The sequence below is a fragment of the Perca flavescens genome, chromosome 4, assembly GCF_004354835.1.
Source record: "Perca flavescens isolate YP-PL-M2 chromosome 4, PFLA_1.0, whole genome shotgun sequence".
NCBI lineage: Eukaryota > Metazoa > Chordata > Actinopteri > Perciformes > Percidae > Perca > Perca flavescens.
In genome coordinates this window covers 28,013,903-28,039,294 of record NC_041334.1, presented here as the reverse complement: position 1 = coordinate 28,039,294, position 25,392 = coordinate 28,013,903, and the positions used below count along the sequence as shown (strand labels likewise).

At 39.5% G+C, this 25,392-nt stretch overlaps 1 protein-coding gene across 1 annotated transcript; it reads right to left on the bottom strand.

Annotated features, from left to right (window-relative positions):
* Nucleotides 1-1,938: 1,938 nt before the first annotated feature.
* On the bottom strand, nt 1,939-12,038 carry prelp (proline/arginine-rich end leucine-rich repeat protein). Its single transcript, XM_028575695.1, has 7 exons — nt 11,940-12,038; nt 6,366-6,801; nt 6,091-6,276; nt 4,252-4,409; nt 3,923-4,119; nt 2,869-2,944; nt 1,939-2,701 (listed from the first exon to the last, which is right to left on the bottom strand). Exons 2-7 carry the CDS (start codon nt 6,795-6,797, stop codon nt 2,611-2,613), a joined length of 1,140 nt encoding a protein of 379 aa, XP_028431496.1. The 5' UTR covers nt 6,798-6,801; nt 11,940-12,038; the 3' UTR covers nt 1,939-2,610.
* Nucleotides 12,039-25,392: the final 13,354 nt, after the last annotated feature.

Sequence of the window (25,392 nt, the reverse complement as noted above, 5' to 3'; positions counted from 1 at the left end):
ACTTTACGCATATATGAACATATTAATTTCACACTAATCATAGGTCACTTTTTTAAACACATTATGTGGAGTTATCTTGTGAACAAACAAAAGTTTAAATTTAGTGTTTCTCACCCAAACACAATGAGTGTTTTCTTGAACGCATTAACTTCCTTTAAAACTGAGCCAATTTGTTTTTACATTTTCAAATTGTGATGATGGATTGTGTTTACATTCATGTTTACTGTCTAGTACTACAAGTAAAAACAAAAACTCTCATTCACTCCCTCCACCTTCTGTCTTTGGCTAATTGTTTCTCAATGGTCCCCCAGCTCTGTTGGTGGTGGTGGACTGGAATTGTTCTGCGCCATTTTATTTTTGGCCTCCCTTTCCTTCTTTTGCCTTCTGGTGTCCAGTGTAATGCGACCATTAGGATTGGTTTGATGTCCTTTTTTGGAGCACATGGCCAATCTAGGTCCACCTGCGTCTCTTGTCTAATTGATGATGGTGTGTCTTTTAGTTGGATGATTTCAAGAAGGTTATTATTGGAGATGGTCTTTGGCTGGAATATAGATATCCTCTGTAAGCATGACATATGGAAGGTGGATAGTTTGTAAGTGTCCTGTTGTTTTTCAGCATTCTGCACTGTAGAGTAGCGTTGATAGTGCACAGCTTTGGTAAATCTGAAATTTGGGTTTTGGTGCTGTATTGGTTGGATTTTCAGATTAGTTTAAGTCTTGTGAAGGTTGTGTGTGCTTTATTGATTCGGTTTTAAATATCTTGGCTTGTACACATATTTGCAATAAAGTACAAACAGACTCCAGTTCTATGGACAACAGACTGGTGATCAACGTCAGTAAAACCAAATTCACGCCCATCAACATCAATACACCAACAGAAATAACAAAAGGTCTTTGACAACACTGATAATTTCACACACCTAGGAGGAACCATTTACCACAATGGGAGTACAAGCCAAGACAGTGAAAAACATACAGCAAAGGCCTAGTGGTCAAAAACTCCACAGGGTAAGAAAAATCCCACTCTAAAACAGAATTTGACTTTCCTTAGTTTTGCAATCCCAATTTCGTCAAAAATTAGAGTTAGAGTTATCAGCAGAGCACAGTGGTGGAAGAAGTATTCAAATATTTTACTTCAGTAAAAGTAGCAAGACTGCAGTGTAAAAAAGTCCTGCTTTCAAAATCTTACTTACTTAAGTCAAAATACATACTATTTGCATCAAACGTAAAAGAAATATGTACAGAATGACACATTTCAGATTCATATATTGTTTACATCATCACTGGGTTATAATTATTCATGTAATAACATGTACATAATTGGTAAAGGTGAGGCTAATTTAAATTACGTTATATACTGCTTGGTAGCTTAATCTATGATCTCATCACTGATTAGTACATTAGTTGATTTATATTTTCTATTAATAAACCTACATCTGCAAAGTAACTGGTAACTAAAGCTGTCATATAAAGTAGTGGATCACCCGGATCACCTACAAAATCCTGGTCCTCACCTACAAGCACAGCTCACCTCAGCTGGTCTCCTCTCCATCCAAAAATCCAACCTACGAAGTTTTGGGGACAGAGCCTTCTCCAGGGCAGCTCCCAGGCTCTGGAACTCCCTCCCCCAAGAGATCTGCACCTCTGAGTCCCTCACCATCTTCCAGTCCCACCTCAAGACCCATCTCTTCACCTCTGCCTATCCTTAGCCCCACGCCCCCTCCCTTTCCATCTGGGCCTGAATATTGTTTTGTTTTGTATATATAAATTAAATATATTATTATTATTAGTGTAGAAGTAGAAAGTTCCATGAAGAAACAGAAAGTACAAGCACCTAAAAATTGTACTTAAGTAGTACTTGAATAAATGAACTTACAGTACACCACTGGTGGAGCTTATGAGAAGGTGGTAATAAAATCTCTAAAATCAAACACTATCAAATGATCAAAGAAAAAGTTTTATTTTCCATTATTTGTACAAAGCTTCTTTATACAAAAGAATAATATACAGAAGACTAAGAATAAAATGAATAAAATGCCATTTTTACATGAAGTACCTTGAAAATAACAGGCACATTTAGGACAGTTTCCACTACATGGTAGTTATGTTTTAAACTGGTTCTTCTGAAAGCCACTGCAGGTCTGTTTGTTGTCCATGGTGGCAACTCTACTCTGGTCACATCTGCTAGTGAACATAACTACCCTCCATATTTGAGCATGTCTGTCAATGTACCTGTATTTTCAGGCGTACTTATTTTAGTTTTTTTGCATTGTATCTCTACAAACAAAAACAAATACTGATAAAATATAACAAAAACCTAACCCTAAAGTTCAGTATATCTACTCTTTTTGTAGATTCGTAGTTCAAGGTTTAAATTCCTTTGAATTTGGCAACAATGAATTTACTAAACATATCATTGCTGTAAGTTTTTTCATCTATTTGTCTTTCAGTAACACAGTTCAACAGTATGTACGGTTGATATAGCCTACCTTGTTTTTCACTGAGCATGCTTTGCCTTTAATTGAGTTGGCACAAAGTGACTCTGTGTGTATTTGTGTGTGTAATGTGTGTGGTTTGTGTGCATAACCCCAGGCCTTTAGGCACATTTCTCCTAAATGACAATAGAGTGGAGGTGTCTGAAGCACATGATGACATCCACAGGAATCGGGGGGCTCAGATGATTTCCATCCAAACGCAGGTACCTGACAAAACAGAACAGGTGCGTAACATGCCATTACAATGACAACTGCTTTTTAAAATTCATTTGTTCCTGGCATAATTATAGTTGTTCCTATTTACTTACTGCCAAAGGGTGCCACTGAACCAGTTTGTATTGACGAGTGCAAAGTTGTGACATAATGTGATTTACCTTAGTCTAGGCACCAGACTGAGATCGTTGAAGTCGGCCTGCATGTTATAAGGGCAGAGCAGGGTGCCATTGATGCCTGCCAGGAAAACCCACAGTCATGAATGGCCAGTCCTCAATCAAGTAATAATAAGAAAAATCTACCAATTGAATAGGATTTTTTTTACTTGCTTATCATATTAATAATTAAATCTTGTCAATTTATTTAACACTTTTTAAAACAGAGTGCAGAGTCCAAAGTGCTTTAAAACAAGAGACACATAAAGAGCACATTTTTTTTGCCGGCTCAAACAGAAAAATAAACATTAGCCAGTCCATGCCAAGTTTTAAAAATAGCAGAATCAGATACATTTTTATGAAGTAAAATTATGTTGGTCCTGGTGTTCATTTTACTTCAACATCTTGAAATAACTTTGGAATGAAATGAAATGAAATGAAATGCTTATGAAACTTTAATTAAATAACCGTTTAAAAGACATGGTGTCACCTGGAAAACATGGAAGTGTCTGTACACTGCGCTGCACACAATGCATGCATGCACACACACACACACACACACACACACACACACACACACACACACACACACACACACACACACACACACACCACATGCTTGCTTGTTTTGCCTTTGTTATAGTGTAGTAGGATAGTAGAAGTTTATTGATTAAATAATTATTGATTATGAATCTGTCTGCTTGAATTAAATACATTCTATTATACTTTAAGGAGCAATGGTCAGTGATTATTTGTGTATAGGTTGTCAGTGCTCAGATTCACTTTATAAATATGAGATAAATTATTTAAGATAAATAATATCTACATTTTTAAGAGAACACCCCTTTTAAGACTGTATCCACAGTTCAGTTATTGGTCCCTGAATAGTATTTCTTCAATTTGATAAAGTTAATAATATATAAATATTCATAACTTTATTAATATTGATAAAATACCTTTGATGCTTGCTAATGACTGAATCTGTGCTCCCTAAATTCCCAACATCTGCTACCTCTCACAAATCCTTAAGATGGTGCAGATTGCTGCTGAGATAACTTACTCTCGATGCTGTTGTGGTTGAGGTGCAGGTGCTCCAGGTGACTGTTGAAGAAAGGAACAGAGGCGAGCTGGTTGTGGGACAGTTGCAGGTCCAGCAGGGTGGATATGTTGAACACAGACTTGGGAAGACCTTTATCACTCAGCTGGTTGTAGTTCAGCCTTACAAACGCCAGGTGGGTTAAGCCTTCGAAGTAGTCTCTGAACAAGAGAACAATGGATGAGAAGAACAACTGTAAAATTTGACATCCAACCTTTGTTTAATAATGCATGCAGTGTGTCTATGCGTGTGTGTTTATCAGCTATTTGACAACGTGTGCACTGTATACTTGCTTTGGGATGTCATCTATGTGGTTCCTGTCCAGGAAAAGCTGTATTAGGGTACTGGGTACGCCAGCAGGCATCTTTTTCAGGACATTGTGAGCCAGATTGAGCTGCATGAGGCTCTTCAGGTCCTTAAATGTGTTCTTTCCCAGGTCACTGTCACTCAGCTGAGAGAGAAGTCATTATGTTTGCTCCAGAAATGCATGCAGTACAGATGGGTGACCCTGCTCAAAAATTCAGCCCTGGCAGTGTAGCCACACCAGCCCACATCACCATGCCCATGCAGCCCCACCCACGGACACGTGCATTCACTAATTACATTTGTGTACAGATGGTGAAATAATATGAGCAGTACCTTATATGTAACAGATTTTTAAACATTTAATGTAAGTAACTGGCAAACAATGCTTTTAAAAAGCACATATTTATAACAAATTTACACATACAGCCTTTTTATGCTGTTTGTATGCTGTTACTGTCATTCTCTACAATATGTTGTCTTTTTGTTGTCACTGTCTGTCTTCTTCGATTGTCCGTGTTTCTCTCTGTTGACACTGTACATATTGTCTGTCTGGTTTTACATCTAGTCGTCTGTTTTAACTCTCTAACTCAATTTAAAATTTAAATTTAAATATGTTTTTATGGCTGTCTGTGATTATACGTCAGGGTTTTTCCTTGCTCAGAATTGACCTTTGGGGGAACACTTAAAGCAAGTAGGGGTCTGGGGGTCGTCCCCCAGTACATTTTAAGGGTAAATGACTTCAATTTCCTGCATTCTGATACATTTTTAGGCACCAATTTATAGTAAAAACGTATATTTATGGCAAGGAAATCACCAAATTCTGGTGGCAGGTAACAATTCGAAATACAAAATATAATGGAATATTATTATATTCAGTAGTCCAGTAAGGGGGCTTACACATCTGGGACATGGGCCGGATACGACAACACTTGACCCCAAAGTCCAGTTGTTTAATTAGCATAAACAGGGCTTTTATGGTAACTTTTTTTCCCCAAGGGGCATGTTTTGCTCCAAAGTTGAAAAATGTAGGATTGACTTACATAGGCTACTGCTTTTACTGCTAAATTGTACAATAACACAATCATGTTATGGATACAAAACGTTGTGAAGTGTAATGTTTTCTACATTCTATTGATCAGAAATTATCAGTGATGTTGAATATAGCCTACAGTGTAATGGACCACCACAGTTCAGGGATACATATGAACTGCGGATTAATTGCAGAGTTTAACCTACATAGTGTAAAACTAAACACTACGTTCTACCTACGTAGAGCGGCAGCCTGCCAATCGGAAGGTAAGTAGTTCGATCCCTGGCCCAGCAGTCCCATGTCAAAATGTCCTTGGGCAAGACACTGAACCCTGAGTTGCTCCCGATGCTGCGCCATCGGAGTGTAAATGAGTGTGAATCTTTATCTGATGAGCAGCTGGCACCTTGTACAGCAGCCTCAGCCACAATGTGTGAATGTATGTGAATGGTGAATGGTTCCTGTACTATGTTAAAGTGCTTTGAGTAGTCGTTAAGACTAGAAAAGCGATTTTGAAATGCTTCATATTTATTATTATTATTATAAATAATATAATAATTATTATTATAACCGTAGTGAAATCGTGCAAGCGATAAAAACCCGTCCTATGCGCTGTTGGCCTGTAAAGAAAATGTATTTGTATATTTAAAAAAAAAATCTGACCGGCCCACATTTAAAAAAATGGTCCGGCCCCTCTGGCATTTGCCAGAATTGTCAGATGGCTAATCCGCCCCTGCTCATACCTAAAGAGACCATTGTAGTAAGATGCTCACAAAGGTACTTTTAAATAGAAGTTTACCTGGTTGTGGTACAGGTCGAGCAGCGTCAGGTTCCCCATCTTGCTGAAGGCACCAGCAGGGATCTTAGAAATACGATTCCTACCGAGGCGGAGCTGTTCTAGGTTTGCTGGAAGACCGGAAGGTACCTCTTTCAGGTGGTTACGCTGTACATAGAGGTACAGCAGTGCTGGGATTTTTTCAAACACCTGCACAAGAGATAGATACAGAAAACACATTTATAAATGGTTTTATGTTATTTTCAAATCACGAATATTAATAGAGGAAACCTTCTGACGTTTTTGTCTATTCGGTGAATGCGGTTATTAGCCAAGTTGACCCAGCGGATCTCAGTGGCGTTGCGGAACGGCTCTGCTGTCACTTCTGAGATGTAGTTGTTCTGCAAGTACAAGTAGTGGGCTCTAGATGGGATGACAGGGATCACACGGATGTTCCGGTTCTCACAGTTGAGAGCATTGGGGTAGCTCGGGGAGCATAAACACTCTAGGGGACAGTCAGGAAACATGGAAGGTGGGCCCAGGATCCGAGGGGGGAAGTCTGTTGGCTCCTGGGGCTCTGGCTGTGCCGGTACAGCAGGCTGGGGGACAGATGGCTTCCTGGTGGTGGGTGGGCGCCTGGTGGGCTTCTTTGGCCGAGGTCTCTGGGTAAACACTGCCCCCATCAGGAGGAACAGAGCCAATGCAGAGAAGAGTTCTGCGCCGGCCTTCATCGTCCTATGACAGAGCACAAAACAGAGGTAGTTGATTTGTAGACTCTACTGTATGTACAGTTACATGGGTTGAGAGTTAAGAGAGGGAAAGCTGCATTACCACAACACACAACCTGTCATTTTGGTTATGCTGGTTAGCCAATACGGTCAGCTCATCCCACCCACACAGAAAGTTTAACATCATGTACATTGGTCTTTTTTTGTATTTCTTGCTCTGTGTGGGAGCTCTGGGGCAGTGCTCCCTCTCAAGTGGGCACAAACCCTGCTTCCTTGATTAGCAGCCATTTACAGGCTCAGTGCAGACGAAGGCATCTCTCATTACACTGAAAACTTCAGCAAGCAACTGTTTGTATTTTTCTTTTGATTGCTCCTATTTTGAAAGGGGCTTGGGAGTATTCTTTTTGACAAAAATATTTCCAAGCCCCACTGATTTTTGTTCAACGTGTGTTGAGAGAAAGAGTTTTCAGAGTTGAACTGGCCAAGTAATACTTCGACAAACATAAAGCAGGTTTCTTTTGGATCTTAGTCATGAAAACACAGACTGTAGTGCTGTAAACCAATATGTTCAGCAATCTGCTGCTTTAACTTTTACTCCACAAATGTATATATACCTGATGCTGCTCTTACATAAGTGGAAATGTTGCTATTCATGACTTCAGTGTCTTGTTGAGCAGAAAATAATTAAGATATGTACACTAAGAGAGTAGGCTGGTTAACCCTAGCTTTTGTACAACCTTTCCAGTTTCCTTCAGAGTTTAATATTGTAAATAAGTATGTGCATCAGTGCTGTGAATGGATTAGTTATTGTATAGTAAATGTCAAAATGACATAAATTGATATGTTATTTCAGTTAAAATAAATGTTAAGATGGGGGTTTCTGGCTTGATGATACAAGTGAAAGAGAGTGAGCAAGAAAGTAGACCGTGATTTGTTAAATTTGATCTAATCCAAGAGAAGGAGGGGCAGATAATGGTACAGGAAATTAGTACTTATGAGGGAGAGGAAAGGAAATGTTTTGGGATAAAGGCTCTATTGTCAGCACTGGTCCAGAGGGAGTGTTGTGGAGGGGAAAACTGCAGGTCTGGTAGGTTAAGGCTCTTTGACCCAGGAGAAGCCAAAGGAAACTGGGCTAAATCCCAATAAGGCTCTGATGGAGACATGTGTATCTTATTGCAAATAAAATCCACGATAGGTTAGGTTTATAGCTGACACATCTTTTTAAAGAACAATTAATGTTTTTATTATGCGTTAGTGTTTTCTAAATGGCTTTAGTCTAAAATCTAGTTGTTTAGATTTAAGAGTTTCTACTTTGCATCTTTTAGCACATTGATAGTATACAGACTCATCCCAGCCACACCTAAGAGTTTGAACTTTCATCAGGATTAATTTGTGTAGGTCTACTGTAATTGATCACTTTTTTAAAATATTTCCGACAGATGTGTGCAACTTAAATTAGCTTAGGTCTTGTGTGTGTACAATGTAATGACTTAATGTCCTCACACGCACGCACACACACGCACGCACACACACGCACACACACACACACACACACACACACACACACACACACACACACACACACACACACACACACACACACACACACACACACACACACACACACACACACACTTATTACACAGTCTAACTTAGCATCTCAAGTATTTACCCTTCAGATAAATTCACTTTTCAAACTTGAGCGATGTCCTCTTTATTTGGAATGAGTGAAGTTTTACATTACTCAAAATGTCATTACATAAACTACTACAGGCTAAATAAAATGATATATCTCTGTTTGTGTGCATTTTTTTCTTAACACTGTGCAAAATACATAATGCTTCAGCCAAAATGCACCCTTAGTTTCCAATCACTTTGCTACAGTTGAGCAGTCTTCCGGCCAATTTGATAAACATCACATATGAATCACGGGGCAGGAATGAGGCTCAGAGCCATAATCTGTCCTGACTGGAAAAACAAATCCGAACTTTTCACTGATGGTGTTCCCTGGCACTGCCCTTCCTTTTCCCTCTCAGCCACCCAGAACCTCCTAGCCCTTCGTTCAAAACCAGAACCAGCTCTCCTCCCCCTCTTTCTACTGTTGTCAGGATTAGTAGTCTGGCAAACAACTAAAGACTCAAAGTCAGAGATGGCTGACTCATTGATTTAATATTTGTCACCTCAATGAGCAAATCTGATCAGTACAAGAACTACACAGTGGGTCAGAGATCATTATACATTGATCAGATTCACATATGACTGTAATTCATTCATCACTAACCATGATTAACTAGTTAATCCGACTTTAAAACCCCCAAAATATTGTGATATCCTCCTTTTAAAAACACCAGGTCAGGTCACACATGCAAGGTCCATTTAGTGTCCGGAAGCTTTTGATTACATCACAGCTGTATTGCAGATTTAGTTTGTCCAGTTGTCATGGAAATGCAGAATCACAAATTTTACATTACAAAAAAGATGAAAAAGGACTTGTAGAATCACAATTCCATGACACATTGACAATCTCCATCTGCTGCCAGAAGAACTACTAAATGGGCCTATTGGTGGGAATGTATTCTCAATTGCTGTTTTCAGGGTCAACAATGCATTTTGAACCTTGTCTACATATCAGTTTTCTGTTTCTAAAATATGCAAATTCCAAATATGTCCACTAGCATTGAGACTAGCCACAACTCACAATTGAAGATGTCTTAATTGTGCTTTTTAACATCTATGACCAACATATTATTTATATCAGTCACAGTACAATTGAAGATATTTTGAACTGCAACTATTTCTGCACGCTTTAGATATATATACATTTTAGTGCTATGAGTACTCGTACTAGGCGAAAGTCCTCTTGAGATGTCCATGTGTATCAGGAGATTTAAAAAACCCATAATTCTCAGCTGTCCAACAAATCTCTTTGTTACCACAAAGTTCTTGACGATGAGCTCTTTCCTATTCATTTTTTTCTTTTGTTGGCAGAACAGGCATTGTCATTCCTTTATGTAAGTGTAAATATCACTATTGTTTTGATAGACCACTAAATGAAGCCTTGAATAAGAGCCGTGTCACGCACAGCTAAATTCAGCAATCTAAATTAGATATCTGAAAATATAAAAATGCAAATAACAAATGGTGTATGTGCCATCATAAAAATCTTCTGACAACTCATCTCTATGTATCTGAAACTTATTATGGGCAGTTAAGTCCACTTTAACTTCCAGTTTTTTTCGATTGCTCAGCGATAGTGGTCACAACTGAAGCCACATGTGGAAAACTCTAACCACAGTCTGCATCACCAACAGTCACCTGAGCTAAACAGTTCACATCACCTGCAAAACTCATTCCAAACAACACAACTCTTCACACACGTCTCAAAACAGGCTCAGTGCAGCCAAACACTATGAACAATACTCACTGAGATAACACACACTGTCACTCAGAACACACTGAGAGTAAAAACACTAGCATCCAACACCAACACAGATTATACAAACTTGTAATCTTTACAGTTTGAATAATTTAAGGTAAGTGACTTCACACTAATCAATAGTTTCTTTAAAGAAAACAGTGAAATTCTTTCAGATGAACATTTTTATTTTATAACATACCAGTTTTTTTAGGAAACAAAAAGGAATGAAAATCAACAGTTTGCTTCAATAGATATATCATTTTATTTAGCCTGTAGTAGTTTAAGTAATCTCTAGAAAGAAGTTAAAAAGTAAAGGTGCGTAATAACAAAGAACATTGGATGTCCTGGCTCTCCGTGCACCTGCATCATCTCTAAATACAAATGGATGTGATGTTTCCATTGCTTCTATCTCCATTACTTTCTGAAAAACAGTAAGTCGCAGTTTTACTTACATAAGGTAGTGTTTTTCATGTTTTTTATAGCTGTGTATGTAACCTCAGACATCTTACCTGGACATGTTGGTATCTTTGCTCTTTTACCTGTTTACTGTTTCTCTCAAACAGTATAATGTATAACTGATTCATTTTTATTTGGTGTTTCTTTATTTCCCAAAAAAGTATTTCTGAGCTTTCCTGCTATATATATATATATATAGCAGGTTAACAGTTTTGACAGCAGTGTGTTAGCATTAGAACAAAGTGCTGCAAATCCAGTGTTGTGCAGGTTGTGGTTAAAAGCATGGGATACGTGTGTAGAGTTTTTAAAATCTGTGTTCAAGCAATGAAAAACGAACTAGAGTTTGGTCCACATTAACTGCTGCTGTGCAGACTTTAGTTAGAGTTTTGCACATGTGGCTCCAGTTGTGCCCACTGTCGTTTAGAAATCGAAAAGAAAAAAATAAACTGTAAAGATGGACTTAATATTAAAATGTAGTGGTATACATGCACCAGAAATATTATAGTTTCAGAAGTATCTGCCCTCCTTTTGAAACCCTCATCAGAAGCAGATACTCTGCATTAGTATTGTGGGTGTGGCAGTCCTGCAGTGGCTGTGCAAAGGTTGGCTCTACATCTATGGTACGGCAATATAGATGTGCAGTGAAGGAGTTGGAAGGTGCACTGACAAAAACGACTGATGAACTAATACAGATAAAATGACACTATTTTAAAGTAAATCTACACTTCATACTTCAGTCTCTTGTCCTGCTTGACTGGATGCTGTCATCACTTCTTCTTTGTCCTCAACATCAGCCAGCTCACCAAGATCAATCGTTTACCTTTTACATTTTTCACAGAGGTTTTTTTAAAAGTTCAACCCTATTACAGTACACTGTTTCACCACAGGCAGTGATTTTGAAAAAAAAGCTGCATGCCTGAGAATTTTCTTTCACATTTCCAGAGTATTCCTTTTCAGTCTTATATGAAAGGAAGGTGAGTGCGCAGCAGTGGAGAAAAGCACTAGTAGAGTTGAAGTGTGCGGCGGCTCCCTGGAGGACAGAGTACCACTTTGTATGCCACAGCGTTTCTATAGAAACACACCAGCATGGCTAAGCTGTGCCTGTGCCAGGATTCCCCACTTAGTCCACAAACACACATGTACACTGATCTTTCTGCCTCTCTCTGTTTCACACACAAACACACTCCTGTCTGAATTCTTATCTTGTTGATAATGTCCCATCTAAAACAGCCCCCCACCCCCCCTTGGAAACAACAAATAAAGTTTCTTACCTGCCCTCTTTTGTCAAATCACAAGTTTTGTGTCTTTTCTTCTCTCTGCCTCTCTCACTCTTTTCCTTCCCCTCCCTCTCTCTCCCTCTTCCTCTGTTTCTCTCTGTACCAAACCTCTCCTCCCCTCTCTCTCTCTCTCTCTCTCTCTCTCTCTCTCTCTCTCTCTCCTTGGGTGGACAAGCTGCCTGTTGGGTTTGTTCCCTGCGTTTTTCCCTCTGAAGGTCATAGTGGTTCTTTCTCCCCCTCTGCTCGGCTCAGGGCCAGTGAGGTTTGATCTTAATTCTTTGCGGGCTCTTTCATGTGTCTGCACTGTGTCACAGTATGTTATTATTTTTGTTCTGTTGCAGCATAGCATGAGAGTGCATATTTGTGTATATGCACATATTTGTGTGTATGCATAAGCATGTGTTTCTATTACAGAAGTCTTGGGAAAATGCTGTGAACACTGAACCTCTGTTAGGGAAAGCCCAACTGTACTTGCATCTCTCTGTCTCCCACCCACCCTGCTATTGTTGAGATGACTGCACTCATACCCAGTCATGTGCTTTTCATTAGTAGCATCCATCCGCTGACTCCACGTCATCTTTTCTGTGTCAGTTTTCTTTTCTCCCAGTATCAGTAAACTCAAACAGTCTGACTACTGAGGTCCAGCTGAGGCATAGGGTGTTGTATAGGGTCTTTTCAGGAAGTTGGGCTGTGTAGCACTGTATTTAACAAAGTGTGAGCCTTTACTGTATGTGTGTTAGTGTGTGTGTGTGGGTGTGTGCGTGTGTGTGTGTGTGTGTGCGCGTGTGTGTGCGTGTGTGCATGCGTGTTTGTGTGTGTGTGTGTGTGTTTATATGCCACTGGGGGTTAGGAGATGTGTGCTGTCCTGCATTCCTGAAGAGTGAGCTGCAGCAGAAGGATAATGAGGCAAACATATGTGGGGAACAGTTTCAAACACACATGTACTGTACACATGTGTGCCTCCTTCTCCCACTTTCCCTCATCTAGTTTTTTTCTTTTCATCAATTCTCCCCACTGCACTCCTGTCTCCTCTTCACTCAGTCACCAGGTTTGGGTTATTGAGCTCAGCTGGGAGCAAACATCTGGTCCCAACAAGGAAAGGAAGGTTACATCAACAAATAGGACAAGAGAAATGGGTATATGTGACAAATACGTCACTTTCTTATCTTTCTTATCTTTCTTATTGCTTTCTTATCTTCTCTGCTACCATTTGAGAGACGGTGCAGGAATTCTATTGAATGAATCAGCTCCTCTGATCATAAACTACTCATTTTGCTGTAAACAATTTTATTTTGTGCTGCCTGCAGCGATGACATTATTGGAAAAAGTTGCTCATTAACAGCAACGTCTCATGATGTGTTTAATTTTTCATGTATCATCTCCATAATATATTATTGTAAGGTTTACAAGTGAATTCATATATTTGAGTTAATTTACAAAAACATTATTTACAATGTTTATACAGTTAACTATTTACATATTTGTGTTTACACAGTCAGTATTTGCACATTTACATGTTTAATTATTTACATTAACAGTTATGAATCTACCTCTGGTTTTCCTCAGATTTACCTCAGTCTAAGTTCTGCTAGCATCTGATTGGTTTGTTCAGCTAACTGCGATGGAGAAAACGGGGAAGTGTTGTTGTTGTGGAGCTGATGAAGTGTGAAGAACAGTAAGGTGCTGCTCGACAAAGTTATCCGTCTCCTTCCAGCTGTTTCTTCTTATTCGCCGGTACGGCAAAGGAAGGACAGTCACGGGCTGTCAGCTGTTCTCTCTGCAATTGAGTCTCCCTACAGTGGGAGCAGAGCGCCCAAACGGCCGGCTGCTGCTCGTTAGCTAACGTTAGCTTTCTAATTTCTATGACTTCATCATACACTGGTTAGCAAACATTTGCCAAACAAAATTGTCACTCATCTGGTGATAGCGAATTGCTTTCCTACGATGTAAAAAGAGTGTGTGAATTCAACATTAAGTTGTTACATTTAACTATTTTAGAGGCTGTGGACGTTGTTTACTTCATTAATGTGTTTACTGTGTTAATGGACTGAGGATTGGAGTAGGATTCGGTATTTGGTTTTGGATTCGGCAGAATCTTAACCAGTGGAGTCGGTATTCTGCCGAACCCTAAAAATGTGGATTCGGTGCATCCCTAATTTTAATGGAAGAACAGTATCATTAGAACATGTCATGGTAATGGCAATTTACTCCATTATCCAGTCTAACACATGGTGGACACATTATAAAGAGATTGGCAGGTTACGCCTTAAAGTGATGGTTCGGAGTAATTTACCCTAGGGTCCTTTGCACCATAACCTCGAGCCAAACACCCCCCCAGAAGCTTTTTTCACCTGGGTCGAACATTGGGAGAGTTAGCGTAGAGTAGCGTTATCAGCTGAATAGCTTAGCGCAGGGGCTAATGGATCCAGTGATGTATCTCGTAAATGCCCCCACGAATAATGCCCAAAATGATACCAAACTTCTACACTAGTACAAATAGGTTATGCATTCATAAAACGATGGATTGGAAAGTTTGTAAGTACACCAGAAGTTTATGTAAATAACACTTGCCTGCTGGCTTCTGCTCTCTGCTGTTGTTGTTGTTGCTGCTGCCAGCAGTTAGACGAGTGCTTAGGGCCGTCTACAAATTACAACACCGAAAAGAGATGCAACAAAAATATTTATTAATTTAATAATTAAATAAGGTAATTTCTCCAAACTTACCTCAATTATAACTTGTCTCCTGCTAGTTATACTACAGCACTTACTTTAAAAAAAAAAGTTAAATTAATAAATATTTTTGTTGCATCTCTTTTCGGCCCTAAGCACTCTTACTGCCCGTTAGGTAGCAGCAGCAGCAGCAGCAGCAGCAGCAGAGACGAGAAGCCAACAGGCAAGTGTTATTTACATAAACTTCTGGTGTACTTACAAACTTCCCAATCCATCGTTTTATGAGTAAATAAACTATTTGTACTAGTGTAGAAGTTTGGTATCATTTCGGGCATTATTAGTGGGGTCATTTACGAGATACATCACTGGATCCATTAGCCCTGTTACGCTGATAACGAACCAATGTTTGACCCTGGTGAAAAAAGCTTCTGAGGGGGTGTTTGGCTCGAGGTCATGGTGCAAAGGACCCTAGGGTGAAATTACTCCGAACCATCACTTTAACCTAACTAAGTAGTTGTTGTGCCTAAACCTAACCAAATTGCAATTGTTTCACATTGTTAACGACATGGTTAAAACCATGAACGTGTGGACAAGATTGTCACCTTCAGTTCTCTCATCTCCACCTAGCTGCCCGTAGAGAGAAGAGAAAGTCGTGAAGTAAGTAGCCAAAGTTTTAGTTTGTTTCAGATTTGTAAATTATTGTAATGCAACACATATACATTTCTGTATAAGCTGAGTAACCGGCCAGATGTACGTACGTTACCTTCCGCTTTCTTTGTGTTGGAATTTTAAACTCTGGTCGATTTATGAGCACTATGGTTAACTGCTCCTCAGATCTCAGCAGGGTAAATCGAGACAGCTAGCTGGACTATCTGTCCAATCTGAGTTTTCTGTTAAACAACTTTTGAACGTACACATGTTCCACCAAAACAAGTTCCTTCCAGAGGCTCGGGGCTCCGCTTGGAGCTTATCACTGCACAAGATGATTGTGATTGGTTTAAAGAAATGCCAATAAACCAGAGCACATTTTTCTCCCAACCCTAAATGCTGTGTGGACTAGCCAGACCCTCCTTTGTGGCACTGTGGAGGAAGGTCTGGCAATGTGAGACTAGAGATGGATGGATGCTAGTTCTCTGTTTTTCAGGACTGAATTCAACCTGTTGATTCAAGAAGAGACATATTTATAGGGCAGAGAACCTGCTGGTACTGCAGGAAATCTTTAAGCAGCAGTCCTCAATGCTATTACATACTCCAGCAGATGTTTTCCAAACTGATGTAGAGAGTGAGGCAGGCCTAGGCTCCAGCCCAAAATGACTTGGTGTTTATAAAAATCTTAGAACGTTCCAAGAACGGCCTGTTCTGTCATCTAGAGAGCAATTTCCATGATTAAACTGTTTGGTTTAAAGGCATGAGCTTCAGCCAGAAATGTTTTCTGAGAAATACTAATATTCTCCCCAACATTTACAGACAACTTTCTAATGTGTTGTACTATCGCAACAAAATGATACAGCATCCTGTACACACTTTGTATACATACTTAAGTTCTGCAGGCCGCACCCAAAGTAATGTCCATCCTGGCAAATGTTTTATGCAAATACAAATGTAGCTTATATCTTATAAATCACAAATTACATTATTATTGCATTATTCCTGAATAGACTTTTAATATTCAAACAATGCATGGTGTTTATAGGATTAGGAAGGGATTTAGAGCATAAATGTTCATTAAAAGAAAACAGCAAACATCTTCACTGCTTATTTTATCTACCACAGAGAAAGTGCACAGAGTTTAACTGTCATGCTTTTTCTGTTGGCTACACCACCCAGAACCTGCCTAAGAATAGGATACTGTGCATGCATACCACTCTTCATTAAAGGGAGAAAGGTAGCTGGAAGGCCCTTTGTTTATCTATGAAGTCAAATGAAAAATATTTCTATAATTATAACATTGTTAAAATTTCTTTTGTCTCTCAAATAAATACCTGTGAATTATAAAATCTCACTTCTTAAAGGTGCAGTAAACAATGCTGCGCAAAGATTGTTAGTATTTGAACTCAACTGCCAAACAAATACAACCCCCCCTTCAGAAGCTCCGCCCCCCAGATTCAGGGACAGATAACTACTGGACAGTTTTAAATATATCTTTGTCCCATAGTTGTATTACATATAAGATAGGCCGCGAACAATCACAATCACAATCACATCATAGCCATGCCCTAAAACACCCCCTGCTTTATTGTCGATTGTCGATGTCGATTGTCGAGAATCAACGAGACCATAATTCAAAAAATTAACATCATATTGTATCATAGGCGCGGGAAGTAGGGGTGCTGGGGGAGCTGCAGCACCCCTTGTTGGCAAACTGCGATCAAGCCCGTATTACCCAATGGGCATTAATCATTATGGTGATAATTATCCAATCAGAATAAAATAAAAGTTGTTTAATGTAATGATTGGGAGAAAGCCGCATGCACTGTGTAGATTGGCTAAAGATAAAGGTGGGTGGGCATGGAGCAGGTTGTTTACATTGCACTGATCCAAGATCAGCTTTCTAAGAACGCGTTGAGATTGAAAGAGTGGAATTAATTTGTAACTGATCCCCGGTCAGATTGGGTTGCATCAGCGAGTGAAAGTGTGGAAAACGGAGAGAAAGCGGCTGCTATAAAAATGTCCCGCGAATAAATAGCTTTTTAAAAAGAGCTGGGAATGACGAAGAGGAAGATGTCGAGGAGCTAGCCAACGTTAGCTTGGAAGAATCACTGCCTTCTACCAGCTACACTCAGCCACAGCTAACAGTGGCTAACGTTAACTTTAGCGAAGTTGTTGTGGAAAAAGACAGCGATGAGGCCGGCGGTCATCAGCATTACAGAACAATGTAATAGCAACTCAGGTACCATCATCTCTGAAGAGCCTGCACTACGGGGACCGATTACGGAGACCGTCCGGGAGGAAGTTATACCCAGAGGGATATTAGCCTTTCAGAATCGGCGGCTAAATGTCCAGCATCTCGGAGGGGGGACGAGGCTGGCGGCAGAAAGACCCGCTCTCTCATTAACGAGGCACTGCCCGACACCTTCACAACGGTGAAACGGTACCACAGGAGTGGATTCTATATTCACTGTCCACCGGAGACATTTGTTGCGTTGCCTGTAAAGTGCTCCCAACACACAGCAGCACATGTGTAGTAGGGGTTAGCGAGCTACTGAGGGAGCTGGACTTTGAGGATTTGATCTGCGACTTTGCAAAGAAAAAGACAAGAAATTAGAACTTCTAAATGGTAAGAGCTATTATGCTATCTGTAAATTGAGTAGGTTAATATAATCTGTTGTGACCGTGTGACCAGATAATGTACATATTTTGTTTAGTTTATTGAAATGCCGTGCATATCAGACGTATTGCATCATAATTTTGTGATGCTGCTATAGGCCTGTATGAGACTTAGTGGTCAAGTGCAGTAGCCTATATGTTGGCTTTTGCAGTTTGTGAAGTTGCAGCTGACTAAGTGGCTGTTATTTTGTTATACAGCTGTGTTGTGTGATGGCATTGTTGTATCTTCAGTCAATCACGTTTCAGAATTACTATTGTGCTTTCTGCTTGGGTGATTTTTAGTGAATACTATATCGCCATAGTCTTGAGCCATACAACGCTTTGGTATGATTTAATTAATTGTAACACTGTCTTGTGATGTGTGAGTCACATGGCAGTACTTGGTTTATTGAACTGGAAAGGCATACTTGATGCCTGCTCAGCTGGACTAGTCATTCATCTTTTTTTTTTATTATTTTTTATTCGATAGTGACAGTGGATAGACAGGAAAGGGGGAAAGAGAGGGAATGACACGCAGCAAAGGGCCGCAGGTCGGATTTAAACCCGGGCCGCTGCAAAGGATTCTTTTGACCAGAAGTGATTGGCATGTGATTTAGTGCCCATTTAGTTTGCACCGTATGTAGCCTACTTCATGGAGGGGGGGGGGCAGTGGTAGAGTCGTTCTGCGCACCCCCCCCCGACAGCCCCCCGCACCCCCTGCTGAAAATGACTTCCCGCGCCTCTGTATTGTATTGCAGAAAACTTAAAACTAGCGATTGACACCTTAAACTCATTATGAAAATGTTTACTGAGGGAATTCAGATGGAATGCAGGTTTAAGGCACTTCCGCATTTGCAGCACTTCGCCGAACCGGATGCTTTGTCCATTAATATTAACAGTCTATGGTTCACATGCTGCCTCCCCCCCCCCCCCCCCCCTACCATCAACTGTTACCGCCTGTTGCCGTTTTGCTTGAATAGTGTTTTGTGGCTCATGCACTCCTTTCTGTTTGTTTTCCATTTACACAGCCAGGGCTATGTATTAAAGGTATAGTGGAGGATTTTCTTTTTCCGGGTGGATCATCAAGACTATTGGTCCTCCTGGTTGTCAATCATTCTGGTGATATGTTTACGTAAGGCCGTCGTACGTGCACGTCCCTAGCTTTCAGGTGTATATGTTTTGTGAGCTTGAGCTACGGTTTCAGCCATTCATTGAAGCATTGAAGCTTTTGGGAGAATATTTCACACGCTGGCGTGCGCTAAAAGCACAGGTTGGGCTTCCCACTGATGCCTCAGTCGTGAAGTTTCTACTCCACAGGTAAAGTTTGACATGCTATTTGGAGAAATCCATTTAAAATCACTGCTAGTAAAAGTTGATGTAAGCTATGATTAGCGATGCTAGCCCTGGCACAAGTCACGCACCGCGAACACACGGTAAACATCTCAATTTGTGGAAAAAGTGCAAATCTTCTTTTGGAAAGTAGGCTTGTATGAGCCATGCCAACAGCTTGTAAACAGTGCACTCTCGTGCACACGTTTAATAGGCGTTCCCTCTCGGGAGCAGGCAGAGTGTTGCGCATGTGCATTTTTTCAAAAAGTACAGAGGGTGGTTCTTTTCTAAAATTCGGGAAAATCCTCCACAATACATTTAACACCAGATTGTTTTTCGGCACACAGAAAATAAAGAGAATATAAAGAGATATTCGCTGAATTTGACAAAAAGTGTATTGGATTAACATCACTTATCATACTTTTAATACCACGTGTCTTTTGCGCGGGGTCGTCACATTGATGAAATGAAAATGTTCTGAATACAATCAGTGACTGTGGATCCCAAAGACAGCTGATGATACTGAGAAGCATTACATCATGCATACTTTTCCAACAAGTAAGCATATTGGTAAGCGAGTCGCTAGAAGGAAGCCACATCGATAGTGGACATTTCCAAATCAAAGCTCATCTGTCATGCATTTAAGACCAAGTATTATCCAGTCGACTTGCTGATGGTTTACATACCAAACGGATGCGCTTCAATTACATCAGCTCAGTGAGTGAGAGAACAGTGACTTTCACTAAATTCTTGGAAAAGGTTCTTAATTATCAGACTTCAAATTCAAAGATGAATTCAAATTTTTAAGGAGTGTTTTTTCCTTTCATGCAATAAAGTAACACAGTACGTTGGTGTGGAATGGTTGATTAAACCCATCCTATTTGCAGTGTTTGCACGGTCATGTCAGAAACCTTGATGAAATATTATATTTATATATACTGTAAACTTTTGCACATCACTGATTAACATTTTTCCACACTCTGCAGAAACCGTACAGCCTTCTTTTCCTTTCTTTTTTATGATTACAGTAACATTCCTTCTTTTTCATTCTAAAAGAGTTATATTTCACATTTTTGTTATAGTGAATTTTTCCAGTGTAATATACAGTATCTATTCTGTATTTCTGTTCTTGAATGTAGCAATACTTTGCTTTATTTTTTAGTCCCTTCTTAATGTGTTTATTGTTTACTGTATGCACATTATACACAAGCAAATTTACTGTGCAAAGTGCAAACTAGTTTGGCAATAAATCTGATTCTGATTCTGAAATATGTCGGTTTTCAATGCCTTTTAATAAAAAACACCCAATACTTATCAGAACTGGTTTTCATGTGCTTAAATGATCTTGTATTGGTTGTTGTTGTTGTTATTGCTTCCTCCCCACATTATTTAGATTTTTATATCTGAAATAAATTAGTGTTTTTTTAATTACAGTAATACACAGTAGTTTTGCCCAGGCAATGGATTCCCAGTAAATATGGAAGTGATACTAGTGTGTGTACTAGTGCAGTATACGTATATTGCTCTACTTTAAATATAATACACTTAAAATACTTGGGAGTAACAGCTTGTTTTGCAAGATTAAATACCTAATTTGTATTCTTTTCTCAATCTACTCTGCTGGTGGTTGGAATTTACCGTTCGCCCCCTTTATTAACATGCCCATTTCCTGTGTGTGTGTGTGTGTGTGTGTGTGTGTGTGTGTGTGTGTGTGTGTGTGTGTGTGTGTGTGTGTGTGTGTGTGTGTGTGTGTGTGTGTGTGTGTGTGTGTGTGTGTGTGTGTGTGTGTGTGTGTGTGTGAGTGTTGGATAAACTGCATGTGTTTCACATATGAGGCCCTTTGGTCAGTACTCAGTTAAATATGGAATGTGTGATGGCAGTCAAACTCCTCTCACACACACAGTGCATCGTTCAAACACACAGCATTCCGTCTGGACCCTGAACTCCACATCTCCCACCTTTAACCACTCTGACGAGACCACCTACACCCCTCTTAATGTGTTGTCAGCGATCTAATTAAAGTCTTATCTGGGTAAGGAGGAAAACCACAACTACTTACTCTACTCTGAGTTATATTGCAACATCAGCTTAGAAAATCATCCAATGGTGCACAGTGCAGGGAGTGTGGGAAAACCTCAGGAAATGGTGTCATAAACTTTTCAGCATATGACAAACTCTGCAGACTCTTACAATTTGAATGAGGATTGCAAACAGACCAAATCCTCTGTATCTCTCCAATGTTTGATATAACCCTATAAAATGAAAATAAAAGTAAATATATAAGAGTAATAAGAGTAAATAATAGATCTGGTATTTGTACTAAAATTTGTTAATTTCTAATTGTTTTGGCTAAAGCTACTAATCTCAAGAACAGAAGATTTTGTGAAGATTATGTGTTCGCCGCTGTATTTCTGAGGCTCTTTAGCTTGTTCCCATTACTATTACTGAAGTTGTGTTTAATCTTCTCTTTTTAGCAACAAAGTGTTAAATGCACTGTATGTTGATGACTTTGTAAAATAAAAGTAAATGCAATACAAGACAGCAGAATCAGCATCTGTGCATGTGTTTATTTGTAGGTGTCTAGTGAGAGGGCTGGCGGTCTCAGACTTGTAAACAGCCCTGTAAATGAAACTAACGGCTTCCTCAGTCATCTAGCCAAAACCACATGTACCATACAAGTCTGTGTTGGATTTAGAGATGATTTCTCCGCCCAACAACAAGCAGCCTCTTCACACAGCTGGGAGGCCTGAAGCTCTCCGTATATTATTCCCCTTTTAGACCAGCCTGTTCAATATGTTTAGTTTGAGGCTTATTTTTGGAACATAGATTTAAAAGATGCTGATTTTATGGAACAATCAGGGCATTGATGTATAGTGCATTTGAATCCTCAATGCTAGTCTAAAAACCATCTCACTGTTTCCCCAATTTAGTGACCTGCAACAACTGGAACTCTTTTGACCTGCCAGCCAGACCTGAAGTCAGTCATGACTGTACAGCAACAGAAAACACACAAACCGGCCAATGCTTGCATCATCATCAAGCTTGCATGCTTATCATTTGTATATCAATTACTCAACAAGTAGTAAAATGCCTTGAATTCATGATGAGGGAAGAAGAAGAAGAAGAAGAAGAAGAAGAAAAAAAGAAACTGCCATGCTCCACACTAATGGAGAATCAAAAAACTGAGAAACGTTTTGATGATTTGAAGGAATAGGGGCACAGTTTTCTTCAAGAATTCAAGGCAACACTGGTGAGAAATTGATATCCAAAAGATCATGTTGAGGGTGAAGTATTCTTTTAAGTCTGCATTAATTACCTTTAGCCAAGGAGGTTATGTGTTCGTTTCAGTTTGCCTGTTTGTTTGTTTGTCTTTCTGTTTGTCTGCCTGTCAGCAGGATGCTGGCCCCATTTTTTTTTTTATAAAACTTGGTGGAAGGGTGAATCATGGGCCAAGGGGGAACCCATTAAATTTAGGAGCGGATCCGAATCACGGGCCAGATACACAAAATATTTTTCACTTCCGTTAACATTGCAAGATAGGGCATTTGTGCTGCATTCATGTGGTGTCTGAATAATCCCAAAAGTGCCCTAGTTGATATTATTTAGGCCACTTGGAGGCAGCGCAACAATCTATGAACAACAGACATATTATAGTTACAGTATAACGAACGTGTTAGCAAACTGTTGCCTGTTTACACGTTCAGCAGACACAGAACATTAGTATTCATTTTTTTGCTCTGTTTTGGTCTTTAAAACAGAAAAGAAATAGTGGACAAATTAAGAAGCAACTCAGAATCATCTTGGAAATATTAACAGTGCTAATACAGACCATAGACAGCAGTGGAAAAAATTAGAACTAGATTCAAAAGAGTTTTTGGTGGTTGGACCAGTTCATATCTAACCTGTGTAGATAGTGTTGTACTACTGGAGAGTCTGTGGGCTAAGGGGTGTTATATGTGAAGGGTCCTGAGCTTCTCTGTGTTACTGTTATGACACCGCAGGGAGCTTCATTGCAGATTGTTTTGACTGATGGTTTCCAAGGCAGAGTTTAGTTCAGAGGAGAGGAATGGCCAGAGCTTTAATGATTCCACCAGTCAGTGAGTTCTTTTCTCTCTATAAACGGTTGCAAAGATACTTTGACGCTTTATTAGAAATAACTTGTAAACTAACATGAATTACTGTCAATCCAAATTCTATGAAAAATAGCAATAACATCTGAGGTTTGAAACCAGAATAGAAGGACCCAAATCAATAAACACATTGGACAAATCTGTTGTGTTTTTTTTTTTAGATAAAACTGATGTCGACCAGTAAACATTCCTTCATTATTATTTTTTCCATGTCTATTTAGCATTTTTCCACTTTATTTAGATCCTCTTAGCTGACCAAATCAGTGAGCCTGGGAGGTAGTGATGGAAAAACTTACATTAGCTATCTGCTATTAATGGCAATGACCACCTCAATGCCTTGCATTTAATTCAACAAAAGCACCTTCAGTGAGTGGTTCAGTCCACTGTGATGTGCCAGAGTGCCTTTCGGGTGCTCACATGTGCCATTTGGCTCTTCAGTGCCTCTGTCCTGCAGTATTAACACCTGCCAGCTGGCAATTCCTAAAAACCTACAGCTGTGTCTTCTCAATTGGTTGGGAGACACTGTGAGTATTTACTAATATGGATTGTATAGTGTACCATATTTCAAATGTGTGTGTGTTTTTTTAAATATCAGTATTGTTACTGCTGATAAATTGGAGCTTCATATTTGATCACTCTGCTTCACGTCTTTGAAAAGCAGGAATGCAGCAGAGGTCTGGTTTAAGTGTGCAAGGACTAGTGATTTGCAGGCCTTACAGAATGCAGTAAAACAAAGAAACATGTAAAGGAAAATAGAGTTTGTGGTGAAAGTAGCTAATATCACATTAATAAAAGAGGCAGGTGACAATAAGACAAATGTCTCCATTAACTGGTTCAATAGTTCTTCTATAGCGCTGACCTCCATAAGGGTCACAGAGAAGTTAAACATGATTCAAAGAATATTTCAACATACTCTTATTCACCTTTTTGCGGAGAGTTAGATGAGAAGATGGAAATCTGTCTGTTATATATGAAGCTAGAGCCACCATGCAGCAGGTTAGCTTATCTTAGCATAAAGACTGGAAACGGGGGAAAAAACTAGCCTGGCTCAGTCCAAAGGAAATATAAATAAAAAAATATTTTTTAATCCATGCACATGACGTTAATTTGACTTTCAAAAGTTGCCCCGCCCACTTAGGAGACAGGAAGTGTGTCCCGTTTCATACCATTTGGAGCAGCGTGAAATGAGCTATCTCCAGTTATAGAGAATCTATGGCAGGACAGATTCAGGCTAGCAGTTTCCCCTTAAGCTAGCTAAGCTAACTGTCTACTGGCTCCAGCCTCTTATAAAGGAATGGACAGCAAAACAGTGAATTAGCATGTGTCCCAAAATGTCAAACTATTTTTTTTTAAATAGCGTGATGGAGCAAATGGGCTGCTTGTATTGTGTTTACAGCCTCTCAGCAGCAACATGGAACCAGTGAACTTTCCATCATGACTTCATATGTACTCAGTAGACTGCCGGCTGGTCGTCATTGGAACAAGCTCACACAGACTTTTATGGTTAATACTCTTCACTCAAAGGAACTATGTGTTGGTGACTCTGGTAAATGTGGGTCCAGACATAGCACAAGTCTGATCATGACCCTTTACACTGCATTAAAACACATGGTGTCACCTGGAAAATATGATAGTGGCTTTAGTAATGGCACACACACACACACACACACACACACACACACACACACACACACACACACACACACACACACACACACACACACACAACAACTTTGAGTAGTTATTGGGTAATAGTTGAGTTCCTGTACTTAAGCATTTACAGGAAACGTCAATTTAAGGAAACATCTTTTTACTCTTTAACACTGATTCATAAATGTACTGTATGTATTGCTTTTATCTATACATTTCTACCTCATTATTATTAGGAAGTATTGTCATTATGAGAAAAGTGACACAGGATTATACAGGAACACAATGACTCCATGTCACTTCCTTCTTGGTTTGTGGCATTTAGAGGAAATGTAGATGATTAGTGTGTCAGCATTGTGCAG

What these genes read in the sequence shown, in the direction of transcription:
- prelp (XM_028575695.1), bottom strand. Translation starts at nt 6,797, where the DNA reads ATGAAGGCCGGCGCAGAACTCTTCTCTGCATTGGCTCTGTTCCTCCTG. An exon ending in TTCACCGAATAGACAAAAAC is followed by an intron (nt 6,277 to 6,365) that starts GTCAGAAGGTTT and finishes TCTCTTGTGCAG; the next exon opens with GTGTTTGAAAAAATCCCAGC. An exon ending in TCGACCTGTACCACAACCAG is followed by an intron (nt 4,410 to 6,090) that starts GTAAACTTCTAT and finishes CTTCTCTCTCAG; the next exon opens with CTGAGTGACAGTGACCTGGG.